The sequence below is a fragment of the Pseudocercospora fijiensis genome (genome assembly GCF_000340215.1).
Source record: "Pseudocercospora fijiensis CIRAD86 unplaced genomic scaffold MYCFIscaffold_3, whole genome shotgun sequence".
Taxonomy (NCBI): Eukaryota; Fungi; Ascomycota; class Dothideomycetes; order Mycosphaerellales; family Mycosphaerellaceae; genus Pseudocercospora; species Pseudocercospora fijiensis.
In genome coordinates, this window is record NW_006921534.1 from 6,251,921 (window position 1) to 6,264,928 (window position 13,008).

At 43.6% G+C, this 13,008-nt stretch overlaps 2 protein-coding genes across 2 annotated transcripts; both read right to left on the reverse strand.

Moving 5' to 3' along the window:
* Positions 1–6,992: 6,992 nt before the first annotated feature.
* On the reverse strand, positions 6,993–11,170 carry MYCFIDRAFT_196036 (glycoside hydrolase family 13 protein; the record flags this gene model as incomplete). The annotated part of the gene is made up of 9 exons (XM_007927468.1): positions 6,993–7,079; positions 7,277–7,320; positions 7,674–7,690; positions 7,782–7,807; positions 8,267–8,276; positions 8,966–8,993; positions 9,235–9,337; positions 9,452–10,804; positions 10,865–11,170. 9 exons carry the CDS (start codon positions 11,168–11,170, stop codon positions 6,993–6,995), a joined length of 1,974 nt encoding a protein of 657 aa, XP_007925659.1.
* A 576-nt stretch (positions 11,171–11,746) lies between these two features.
* MYCFIDRAFT_135495 (uncharacterized protein) lies at positions 11,747–12,292 on the reverse strand (the record flags this gene model as incomplete). Its single annotated transcript, XM_007927469.1, has 1 exon — positions 11,747–12,292. A coding segment is annotated over one exon (546 nt), but the record flags the coding sequence as incomplete, so codon positions are not given.
* Between the last annotated feature and the right edge of the window lie 716 nt (positions 12,293–13,008).

The window sequence follows — 13,008 nt, forward strand, 5'->3', positions numbered from 1 at the left end:
ATCATTTGATTATTGTAATAAGGGGGAAATCATGGAGTTGGGCGTTGGGTTTGGGTTTGGGGTCTTTCTTATCCTCTTCTAGATGTATAGAGGTGGCAAAATTGTTTTTGTTTCGTTCTCGAGAATTTAATCTTCCTTGTTTGCAAGTACCGATCTATAGCCTCCCTAGTTATTTGGAATCGTAGGTTACGATACGCGAGGGATAATAGGCATTCTATTCGATCTCAAATCGCGAATGTCGTATATTGCTTCGAGTAGTACGAATGTCTCGAAGTGTATTATCCTTAAGAGGACTTTGAATTCACCGACTAGGAGGTAGATTAGGGAGGCCTATACGTACTAGATTGTCAATATAGCACTTCTAACCGTAGCGATAATAACGTAATCTTTGCCCCTTTAAGTTCTTTTTAATATATCTTTTTATATAGGGGAGTTATAGCGTAATAATATAGAGCAAATATACTCTAATTTATATATATTTTTTCGAAAAGAATAAAATTTTTAGTCGTTGCCTCCTTAATTAATAAGCTATATAGCTTAAAACTCTAAGTTAGAGATTTTAGAATTTTAGCGTTTTTTTTAACTTGTCTTAATATACTATTTTTAGTAGTCTAAAACCTAGGCCTTATAGTTTCACTTAATAAAAATCTATTTTAAGATTTTTCTTATAATATAGCTACTATTAGTTATACAATCTAGAATTTAAAACTTAAAAATTCTTCTTAGATTCCCTTTCGTATATCTTTTTCTTTAGACGAGTTATAGCTTAGTAATGTAAGATAAAAATACTCTAGCTTTAATCTAGTATTAGAAAATTACTAAAATTATTATAGCTATCTACTAAGATTAGCCTAAAATTCTAGAATAAAGATTTTAAGACTTTTGCGTTTTTTAAGCCTTAGTATACTATCTTTAGCAATCTAAAACCTTAACCTAATAGTTTTACCTAGTAAGAATCTATATTAGAGCTTTTACTTTAACTAAGCTATAAATAGTCTTATAACTTAGAAAACAATATTCTTAAGAATTATAAATTTTAAATTACTAAGCCTACAATTCTTAAGAATATTCGCTTTAGGATTTTAAGACTAATAGTAAGCGTATTAAAGATAAAAATCTCAACCTATATTTATACTAGGTAAAACTCTTAGATCTAGGTTTTAGATTACTAAAAATAGTATACTAAGGCTTAATAAATACTAAAATCTTAAAATCTTAATTCTAGACTTTTAGGCTAATCTTAGTAGATAGCTATAGTAATTTTAGTAATTTTCTAATACTAGATAAAAAATAAAGTATTTTTGTCTTATATTACTAAGCTATAATTCGCCTAAAGAAAAAGATATACGAAAGGGAATCTAAAAAGGATTCAAGTTTTAAATTCTAGATTATATAACTAATAGTAGCTATATTACGAGGAAAATCTTAAAGGGAATTTTGATTAAGTAAAACTATAACGCCTAAGTTTTAGATTACTGAAAATAGTATATTAAGACTTAAAAAAACGCTAGAATTCTAAAATATCTAACTTAGAGTTTTAAGCTATTATAAGAACCTAAGCAAGTGAAGTCTCCTATTATGCCTTAGCAAGCCTATGTAATAATTATGTAATGTTATTACGTGCACTGCAGTGCTGTCTCGCTAGCGCAAAGCCTACTTAGCGTATACGCGGAAAAGCTCGGTCGCTCGTACGGACATACTCGGTTGCCGGCTCGGTATATATACTACTCGTACGTAGCCTAGTTAATAGTAAACGCTCTGCCCTATTCTAAGAAAGGTACGGTTTAGTTCTACTTTCTACTACGGCGATTAGTAGAGGGTGTTCTATACGTTACTATATATCTATTTCCTTATAGTTCTAAACCGTCTACCCTTCGTAGCGGCCTATAGAACCCCGAAAGATAAACGCAAGCGATCCGAACGCGCTAGGCGCGGGAAACGCGCAGAATAATGCCCTAGGAGCGCCGATAGCATTAGAAAACGACGCAGCGATATAATAAAACGAAGCCGAATATTAGGCGCGCCGAGAAGCGACCCGCCTACGGCTCGAACGATTTCTAGCTAAGTAAGAAGTGCTTAGGCTAGAAGTATAGGCTTAAGAAGCTAAGCGAGAGAATGCGCGCCTTCGTACCCTTAGGGACGTAGGCGATACGCTAGCTCCGAGTAGCGGCACTACTAGCGAGGGTCCTACGAGGACTCTATCTCTAGACGAGGACGAGGACGAGGAAGAATTAGCTAACGAGTCAATTTAGAGGCCTAAATCTTAGAGAGCTAAATCTATCTCGTATCGACTACCTCTTTCTAGAAGTACACTAAGCGTAGCTACTATACCTAGTATAAGCTACGTAGTCGCTAGTCTTGCGGCTATTAAGCCTCGCCTAAAGGAACCTAAGCCCTTTAAAGGCGATACTATTAAGGAGTCGAGGCGATTCCTTCGAGAACTTTCTATTACCTTTATACTATCCGGAGCTACCTATTATACGGACGAAAGCAAGGTGCTTTATAGTGTTATATACCTCGTAGGCGATACGTAGGAGCGATAGTATAATAAAAACAGCCTTAAGGACCTGTAAAATTATACCTACTAGGACTTTAAAACCTTCTATCGGGACTGCGTCGGGGACCTTATAAACCGTATACTAGACGTAACCCTCGAGTATAAGGCGGCCCGTTAGCGTAAGGGACAGTTAGTCTAAAGCTTTGCCCCTAAGCTCGTAGTACTCGAAGATTAACTTAGCGACTATAGCGAGGAGTATAGGATCCGCTATCTCCTCGTTAAACTCTAGCCGGCGATTCGTAGCGCGATTATTAAATACTATACGGTACTAACGACGCGTTACGAACTCGTAGAGCTTGCGACGCGTATCGAGACCTCTAATAAGCTGTCTAGCAAACGTAAGGATCGTAACTACGATAAAACCGGAGGTAGTAGAGGCAAGAAGCGTCGATCTAATAGTTAGGCCCGTAAGTAGTAGTCAAATCGCGACCGTAGCGTAGGCGGAAAGTATACGAAGGGCGATAACTCGTAAGGCGGGTATAATATTAGTAAGGTCGAATGTTATAGCTATCGCTAGAAAGGCTATTATAAGAACGCGTACTCGAACCGCTATCTCTAGAAAGACGACAACCCTACGGTACGTAAGGTAGCCGCTAACGCTAAAGAGAAGAAGAACGACTCGAAGGCTAAGGGAAAAGATAAGGTACCTTCTAAGAGCTAGGGATAGGTATAGAATCTCAACTAAGTAGCTTAGTAGTAGTAGTACTTACGGGACGCGTATACGGAGCAATCGTTACGTAAGAAGGGGAAGTGTCCGTCGAATACTTATTAGATAATGCTACTAATATTAATATAGTATCTTAAGAATTCGTTCTACGATACTAGCCTTAGCAGATTGTTAACGCCGTACTACCTAGTACCGATAGTTTCTAGAGCGACCGAGGATACTACTACGGAGCGTATTATCTACGCTTACGGATCGCCGACTCTATAGGCTAAGAACGTATTACTACCGGAGTGTTCTACGCTTTCGAGATGCCCCTCCCTAATATTATTCTTAGTAGGCCTTAGAGGCGCGATTAAAAGATAATCGTCGATAGCTCGACGGATGCCTAGACCTATAGAAACGAAGCTATAGCGCGTTCGATACGCATACGGGAACTATAAGAATTCTAGAAGGATATACGTAACGCCCTATACGTATATACGATTAGCGTTCGCTAGCTCCGCGATATCGCTAAAGGTTCCTCCTTGCTAGAAGAATTTAAAGACTTCGAAGACGTCTTTACTATAACGCCTAAAGCGCGATATAAGCTCCCCGAAGACGTAGAGTATACGATCGACCTAATCCCCGGAACGAAGCCGCTATATAAACCTCTCTACTATTCTTTAGGAAGAGAGCTTAGCGACCTTCGTAATTACCTAAGCTTAGCCTTAGAGAATAATTAGATCTAGCTTAGTATAAGCGAGGCGGGTACGCCGATCCTATTCGTACTAAAGAAGGATAGTAGTCTAAGACTCTACGTCGATTATAGGGGGCTAAACGAGATTACTATTAAAAATCGTTACCCCCTACCTCTTATTAGCGAAACGCTTAATAGGCTTAAGGACGCCGAATAGTATATGTCCTTAGACCTTTAGGATATATATTACCGCATCTATATTAAGCGAGGCGACGAGTAGAAGACTACGTTCCGCACGCGGTACGGGCACTTCGAGTATAAGGTAATGCCTTTTAGGCTAACTAATGCCCCTGCTACGTTCTAAGGATACATTAATAGGGCATTAGCTAGCCTTGTTAATATTTGCTATATCGTCTACCTTAACGATATTCTTATTTATAGCAAAACGCGAGAGGACTATATACGAGACGTACGCGCTATCCTTACGCGGCTCCGGAAGTTCGCCTTATATACGAATAGAAAGAAATGTTCCTTCTAGAAGAAAGAAGTCGAATTCCTTAGGTTTATCGTTAGTACCGAAGGCGTATCGATAGATTAGCGTAGGGTAAACGCTATTACCGAGTAGCCTCGCCTATTAACGCTAAAGGAGGTTTAATCCTTCCTTAGATTCTATAACTTCTATCGGAGGTTTATCCTAAATTACTCCCGAATCGTTATACTACTAACTGCCCTATCGAAAGGCGCTATAAATAGCCGGAAGCTAGGTTAGGTCCCGTAGGGCGAAAGCGAGGAGTAAGCGTTCCGCTAGCTAAAGGCTACCTTTAGCTCGGCCTCGATATTGCGACACTATAATCCTACGAAGCCCCTATATATCGAGACCGATGCCTCTACGTTTGCCCTAGTAGGAATTATATTACAATAGAGCGAAGATAGGAATTAGCACCCTATTGCCTTCTAGTTACGAAAAATAGTCCTAGCCGAGACGAATTATAAGACCTATAACTAGGAGCTTCTAGCGGTTGTCGAGTTCTTTAAGTATTAGCGCCCGTATCTCGATAGCGCCTAGTATACGACCTACGTAGTTATCGACTACGCTAATCTTAAGGGCTTTATAAAGATAAAGTAGCTCGTCGGAAGGTAGGTAAGATAGGCAACCTTCCTTATATCTTTTAACTTTACTATTAAACATCGGGCTAGTAAGCGAAATCTAGCCGATACGCCTTTACGACGTAGCGACTACGAGAGCGAGTCGTAGGCGGTAAACAACCTTCTCCCTATATTATAGTCGAAACTAGCTCTATAGTTAAATCTTCCCGACAATATCGAGCCGATTGCAAATCGCGTCTCGATTATATACGTAGGGATGCGAGACGCTACTATAACGCTAGCGGAGCGCAAGGCTTTTATTAGTAGTCCCGCAAGAGTAGCGGCTACTATCGTTAGTAACGACGGACCCTACTACGCGACGCCTAATATTATCCTTAGCTTCGTACGCACCTTATAATAGTTAGAGTAAGCGAGAGGAGGAGGCTTAGACGAGACAAGGTTACTGTCGGGTAGCCTAGCCTCTTCGAGTAGCTCTAACCTCCCGGCTAGCTATTTACGCTATAGTAACCTTATTTATTACGGTAATGCGCTATATATCCCTAAGAACTATATATTACGTACGTAACTAATACGTATATACTACGACGACCCTTTAGCTAGATACTTTAGTATAGCTAAGACTATAGACCTAATATGCCGAAAGTACTTCTAGCCGAAGATAGCCGAGGATATTACGGCCTATGTCCGTATCTATAGAATTTGTTAACAGTCGAAGGCGAAGTGCTATCGCCTATATAGCGAGCTCGCTACGCTACCTATACTAACCCGACTATAGTAAGAATTAATAATAGACTTTATTACCGATCTTCCGCCGAGTAAGCTCGGTACCTACGTATATACTGCGATCCTCGTAATAGTCGACCGCTATATAAAGATAAGCCTCTTTATCCTAACGACGAAGAAGTATATAGTAGTAGAACTCGCGGATATCCTTTAAAGGGAGGTAATTAGGCGTTTTAGAGCGCTATTAGGCATTATTAGCGATCGTAGATCGCTATTTACTAGCTAGTTTTAGAGCGACTTCTACTTCGAAGCGTATATAAAGCGTAGGCTTAGTATAGCCTTCTATCCTTAGACTAACGGGCAAACCGAACGCGCGAATTAGACCCTCGAGTAATACCTTCGATACTATTGCTCTAAGAATTAGGATAATTAGGCTAAAATGTTGCCTTAGGCGGAGTTCGCCTATAATAATAGCGTTTATCCTACGTTGCGTATAAGCCCCTTTAAAATGCTCTACGGCTTTAACCCTAATTTAATGCCGAGCGTAAATAAGCTACTAGCTCGGGACGAGCTAACTAAGGGAAGGGTACTAGTAGCTATCGACGCTACGGAGCGACTACGACAAGTATATAAAACGCTTGCGGAACGCTAGCAGAAAGCAGTAGAATACTAGGCTAAGCAATACAATATATACTATACTGCTAAGATATATAGTATAGGTAACCTAGTCTTACTATCGACAAAGAATATTAGCTTAGATATCCTAAAGAAGAAACTTAGCCCGAAGTATATAGGGCCTTTCCGCATTATTAACGCAGTTAGAGCGTAGGCGTACCGCCTAGTACTACTATTAAGTACGAAGATCTATAATGTTTTCTATATTTCCCTCCTCGAGCCTTAGTATAGGCGCGATAGTAAGGAGTATAAGGTAAGTATACCTGTCGCTAAAGGCGATAAGTAGTAGGTAGAAACAATCGTAGCAAAGAAGATAAAGAAGCGGAAGGCGTACTACCTTATTAAGTAGCGAGGTTAGCCTAAAGAATATAACACTTAGGAGCTAGCTATTTATATTAAAGATTCTATAGCGTTAGACGAGTTCGAAGCTTAAGCGAAGCGTAAGCGTAGGTAGTAATTAAAACAAAAGAAAATAAAACTTAAGAAAAATAGTAGATACGTACTCGTTTCGCTACTAAAAAAGGCCTATTAGCCTAGTATATATAAAGAAGGCGCCGCGTAGGCACGGCGATAGCGGGCCGCCGACTCTACTTATCCTTAGACTCCTCCTCCTCGTCCTCCTCTTCGATACCTATAGTGGTATCGATAGTAGCGACGGCCTTAGCGCCGACGTACTAGGCGAGGTTCTAGTACAGTTAGTATACGAAGCGTAGGTAAGACGAGGCTATAGGCAAAACTATACCTAACGACCGATCTCTACTAAGCCGGCTAAGTTAGTACTAATGTTCTTAAGGGCACCTAATAGGTTAACGTCCGTAAGGGACCCGCTAGCGGCCCCCTTATAGGCTAGGGCTTTACCGCCTAGAGTTACCTTATTCTTGTTAATATAGAAGGCGTCGAGCGTAGATAGGATAACTAATATCGAGGTTAGTATACGAAGCGTAAGCGGAGCGTATAAGGAATATACGTACGACTATAGCGTCTAGCTCGGCCTAGAGTGCCTCTAAGGCCTCGTTAGACTCCTCGATAGAGTCGTAGCCGTCTAGGTCGTATAGGTCGCGCGTAGAGCGTACGGCGCAAATACGCGCTAGTAGCGACACTAGCGCGCGTACCGTAATAGGCGTATAAGGGTAGTAGCTACCGCGGTAGCGATTATAGTTACGCTTAGTAGTAGGGTCTATATTACCGCCTATATAGAGCTTAGATAGGTCTACTAAAGCGAGTTAGTTACGAAGCGCGTATGCGTAGCAAGGGGCGAGAAAACATACTATTAGCCGTTATATACCTAAAGCAACGAATATAGCCCTCTAGGACTTTTAGAAGGCGCTAGGTAGGCGTAGTAGGTATCGAAGGCGGTATGCCTACGGCGCGCTTACCTAAGGTACGCGAAGAAGTAGCTATACTAGTAATGTTTTTTTTAGATAGATGTTCGAAAAAGAAAAATCTTTAAGTAATACTAGGGGGGCGTAAGGGGGAAGTAGATAGGGGGTAGGTAGGTAGTATTCGGAGCACTTAGGAAAAAGAAGAAGTTTTTAAGCGGGCTTCGAATGCTTTAAATACTCGCCTCGCTTTCGGATAGCTTGCGTTCTCGCGTAGCTACCGCGTTCTTAGAAATTTAGGCAACCTCTAGTTAGTGCTAGAAGCAGCCGCGCTTTAAATCTATAAACAAATAAGCAACTACGAGGCAAATTATAACGCGCCTAGTAACTATAGCCTAGCGATAGGTGCGTATAAGACGCGCAAGTATAGCGCAGAGTGTAAGAAATAGTATAATTTACTATATTGCCCTATAGCTAGGATAGCTATACCGGGGGAAAGAGATAATTATAAGAACCTAAGTAAGTAAAGTCTCCTATTATACCTTAGCAAGCCTATATAATAATTATATAATGTTATTACGTATACTACGGTGCTGTCTCGCTAGCGCAAAGCCTGCTTAGCGTATACGCGGAAAAGCTCGGTCGCTCGTATAGATATACTCGGTTACTAGCTTAGTATATATACTACCTATACGTAGCCTAGTTAATAGTAAACGCTCTGCCCTATTCTAAGAAAGGCACGGTTTAGTTCTACTTTCTACTACGGCGATTAGTAGAGGGTGTTCTATACGTTACTATATACCTATTTCCTTATAGCTATATAGCTTATTAATTTAGGAGGCATTAACTAGAAATTTTGATATTTTCCAAAAATATACATAAATTAGAGTATCTTTGTCTTATATTCTTAAGCTATAACTCCTCTAGATAAAAAGATATATTAAAAAGAACTTGTAGGGGCAAAGATTGCGTTGTGAATTCTTCATTAACAATCTGGTGTATATGGAGCTCCGTCTTCTTGGCAGCCTCGATCCTCCCGTCGCTCCTCCACCTCACGTCTATGCTCGCCTTACTTTGACATCGCCGCACACCTCCCTACAGGCTACACTTCACGTGCGGTAAAATTCCAGATCCCATCGGTCCTGGTCGAATCCGGGCTCGAGCACTCCAGCGATATTTTAAGCAAGAGGCGGTATGAAGACGCAGGAAAAGCTTCCAGGCCTTGGTTGTGGAGAAGATACCGTATGAGGGTGTTCGGTAATGGTAATGCTGGAGAGAGGTCCAGGGCGGAGGGGATGGATATGATATAATATGGGTTCCAGACATAACTCTTCACAACGAACGATCGAGTGGAAATCTTGGAAACCACCCGCCGTATTCAGACTGGCTACTTAACTCGCTATACCTATCCAGTGAAGAAGTGGCCGACCTCAGTAACCGAATACCACGCCTTCATAGGCACGCAAGACGATCTTTCCGCCTGCCATTACAGCCTTCTCCGACCTCGTACCCTGCAGCGCGAAGTATTCCGGCAAGATTCCATCGTGCTTTGCGAGGTCTGGGATGGGCGGCATTTCGAAGGTTACGTCGTCACTCGGCGTGAGATTGAGAACCTAATATCAAGATGTCAAGAGTCAGCAATTATGTCGGAGGAAGGACGCGATACTCTGGGCAGACCACTGTCTACCATGCGGCGGTCTTGAAGGGAGTTTTCGCATCACACTTACCACAAGGACATCACGATCGCCTTTTTGGTGGACACCTCGTGCTTTCCGTGTCCAGTCAATCAGCGGCTTGCGCCAGTATGCAAATACCGGACCGTCGTTCATGGTGTCAGGCACGGCTTCGAAATCGCCAAAGACCAATGTCTCCGCACACTGCTTTCGTATCCGGATGCGCTCGCGCCAGAAGTTGAGAACTGACTGCGGATCGGAATCTTGTTGCGCAATATTGCACACATCACTGTCGGTGTTCATCGGACTCCAGGTCTTCCCTTTAGTGTCGGAGAACCCGGCATGCGGCGCTTCTGAAACTGAAGTCCAGGGCAGAGGTGTCCGAGCATGGTCACGAGCTTTGATCCGCACTTGCTCTGCTACATCGGTCATATCGGGCTCGACATTGCATGGCAAAGCCGTCTTTCGCTGCCGGAATATAGCGTCCCACGTCCTCTGAGTCTCGACATCCGGGTAGTCCTTGATCGGCACATCTGTTGTCAACGCCTTCAAACCCAGCTCTTGACCTTGATATACGAACAAGGTGCCTCCGAGAGTCGACTCCAGCAGAGCCAGTAACTTCGCGACCTTGAAGCGATTTGCTTCCGTGCCATCACCAAAGCGTGTAACGCTCCGCCCAGTGTCATGACTTTCAAGCCACACCGTCGCCCAGCCGCCATTCGAGTACGAGAGCGCATTCTGCCATTTCGCGATCAAGCCCTTAAACTCGCCCAATTTCCACTCTCGAGCAGAGAACTTGCCCGTCTTCCCACAATCAATATCAAAAAGATCATACTGATAAACCATACTCAACTCCCTCCTCTCGGGACATACAAACTCCCGAACCATGTCCGTCGAAGACGTGATGATCACCTCTCCAACCGCCACGCTCCCCGCATACCGATCCAAAACTTCCCTCCTCATCTCCCGCAAATACGCATGCACTCTCGCCCCATTGCAATACAACCCACCCCCAAACTGCTCATCCCGATCCTCATCAACGATCGGCGCATCCGGAAATCCTTCCGCTTTGCTGATCAGATTTATCACATCCATCCTGAAACCCGCAACCCCTTTTTCCAACCAAAATTTCATATCCTCGTACACGGCTTTTCTCATTTCCGCGTTCTCCCAGTTCAGGTCTGGTTGCTGTTTGGCGAAAGTCCGGAGGTAGTACTCGTCTGTCGTGGCATCGTATTCCCATGCCGAACCTTGGAAAATGCTGGCCCAGTTATTTGGTGGATGGCGGATCCCGTCGATTGTACGGCCGCGCCGCCATATGTACCAGTCTCGCTTTGAATTAGTAAGCCCGCTTCGACTTTCTTTGAACCAGGCATGTTCCGAGCTAGTGTGGTTCACAACAAGATCCTAAATCAAAAAAACATCAGCCCCTCCAGCCCCTCGCGCAATCTCTCATCACTCACTCACCATAATCACCCTCACCCCCACCCTTCCCAACTCCCTCACCAAAGTCTCCACATCCCCCACCCTTCCGTACTGCGGATCAATCTCTCGATAATTTTCCACATCGTATCCCATGTCTATCCCCCCGGATTTATAGCACGCGGCCACCCACACGGCATCGACGCCGAGTTTTTCGAGGTACGGGATTTTTCGCAGGATTCCGGGAATGTCGCCGATGCCGTCGGAATTCGAGTCGGCGAAGGAGCTGGGGTAGAGTTCGTAGATTGTTGCGGTGTGGAACCATTCTCGGTTGGGGGGGAGGGGAGGCATTTTTTGGGGGGGAGGTGGGGAGGGTTCGTTAGTTGGGAGACAGTTATAGGGTGGGAGTTTTTTTTTTTTGTATTTGGAGGAGGGATGATGCTGTGTGACCTGGCCACACGTCGATTGCTGATAGTTGGTGGAAACAATGGGTTATTTATCATTCATGAGAGTCATAGAACATAATTGACAACATGTTTGCCCCCACGATCACAATTGATTGTCATGAAACTGCCTGCCGGAGAAGGGGTTGGAGTCCAATGGACCGCAATACGACCAGTGCCTGCTGCCAACAACGTTCCCGAGTGCGTCAGGCTTTCAAGTGACAACCAGCGAAGAGACTCGCCACATGCTCTTGCAGAGGCAGGAAGAATAAACACCATTTGATCATTAAATCTTCAAAATCTCACTATATACATACACATCTCGCCAGGTGCAGACAGATAACACAGCCTAATCCAACCCAGCGGCCGCCCTCATAATCGCCTCCGCCGTCTCCTTCGGCTTCCCCATAAACGGACTATGCCCCGCCTCCACACTCTCCGTCCGAATCTCCACCCCCTTCGCAACCTCCTCCACCATCATTTTCTAAATCGGCCACGGAATCGCATTGTCCTTCGTACAGTACAAATACGTACACGGCACATCCCTCCACGCCGCATACGTAACGGGCGAATGCATCACCTGATAACTCTGCGGCACTAATTTCGCTACCGCGGCGTTCTGCTCTTCTTCCGAAAGATCATTATAACAAATCTCCGCCGAACCTTCGGGCCACACGGACATTTTATCTTCGGAGACGCGGAACCAGGGGAGATCGTTGCCGCCGAAGGCTGAGATTAGGGTTTGGCCTTCGGGGATGATAAAGGCGGCGAGGAAGAAGAGGTGGGTAACGCCGCCGGGTTTTCCTGCTGCGCGACGGGATTTTATGTCGAGGTCTTGGATTGCTTCCGAGGCGGGGATGCTGCCGTAGCTGTGGCCGACGACTACGACGTTTTGGCCTGCGTCGGCGGCTTTTTCGATGTTTTTTCGGATTTCTTGCACGTCGGCGTCTATGTTGGGGAGATATTTTGGGGGGCCGACGGAGGGGAGGTCGATAAGGACGATGTTGTAGCCTGCGGCTTCGAGGAGTTTGGTTGTTAGAAGGAAGACTTAGGGTCGATGCTAGGCACCTAGGACGAAGATAATAGTTGTTTGATCGACGGCTATAATAGGATTCGAATTTCTTAGGATGTTAATTTCTAGTTAGTATTGCGTTCCTGCTTAGCGTAGAGGGAGGTAAGGTTGCTAGATTTATGTTTTTAGAACGCTACTAACCGGGTCGGAAGTAGCAATTTCGGCTCGGATAGTAGTATAAAGCAAAGCTACGAAAACGGAATGGTATATAGTACCCTTTATACGATAGTAGAGCGGTAGGAAGTAGTCGACTACGTAGGGAAAAGCCCTATTAATAAAGCGGAGAAGGTTATCGAGTACGTAGAGTATAGAAAAATTAGTTTCTATACTTGCTCTTCTTATAGCTAATACTAAACCGGAAAAAAGAAACACGGCCTAGGTTTTAATAATAGCTAAGTTAACTAAGGACGGCCTATAGTCGATATAGTATAAGCAATCGATTATAAGCTCTATAAAAGTCGATAAGGCGTACTACTTAGTATTTATAGACTATCTTTTAAGAACCGAGTAGTAATAGCATCCGCCGTCCGCTTCTCCTATTAGATAAAATAGTAGTCGGAGGGATCGGAGGCTCTTCTATAGGGTATAAAAATATCGCCCTAACTTTAAAAGAGGGTATAGGGCTTCGTTTAGAGAGACATTTATTAAGCCTCCCTTAGTAAAGCTCCGCGCTT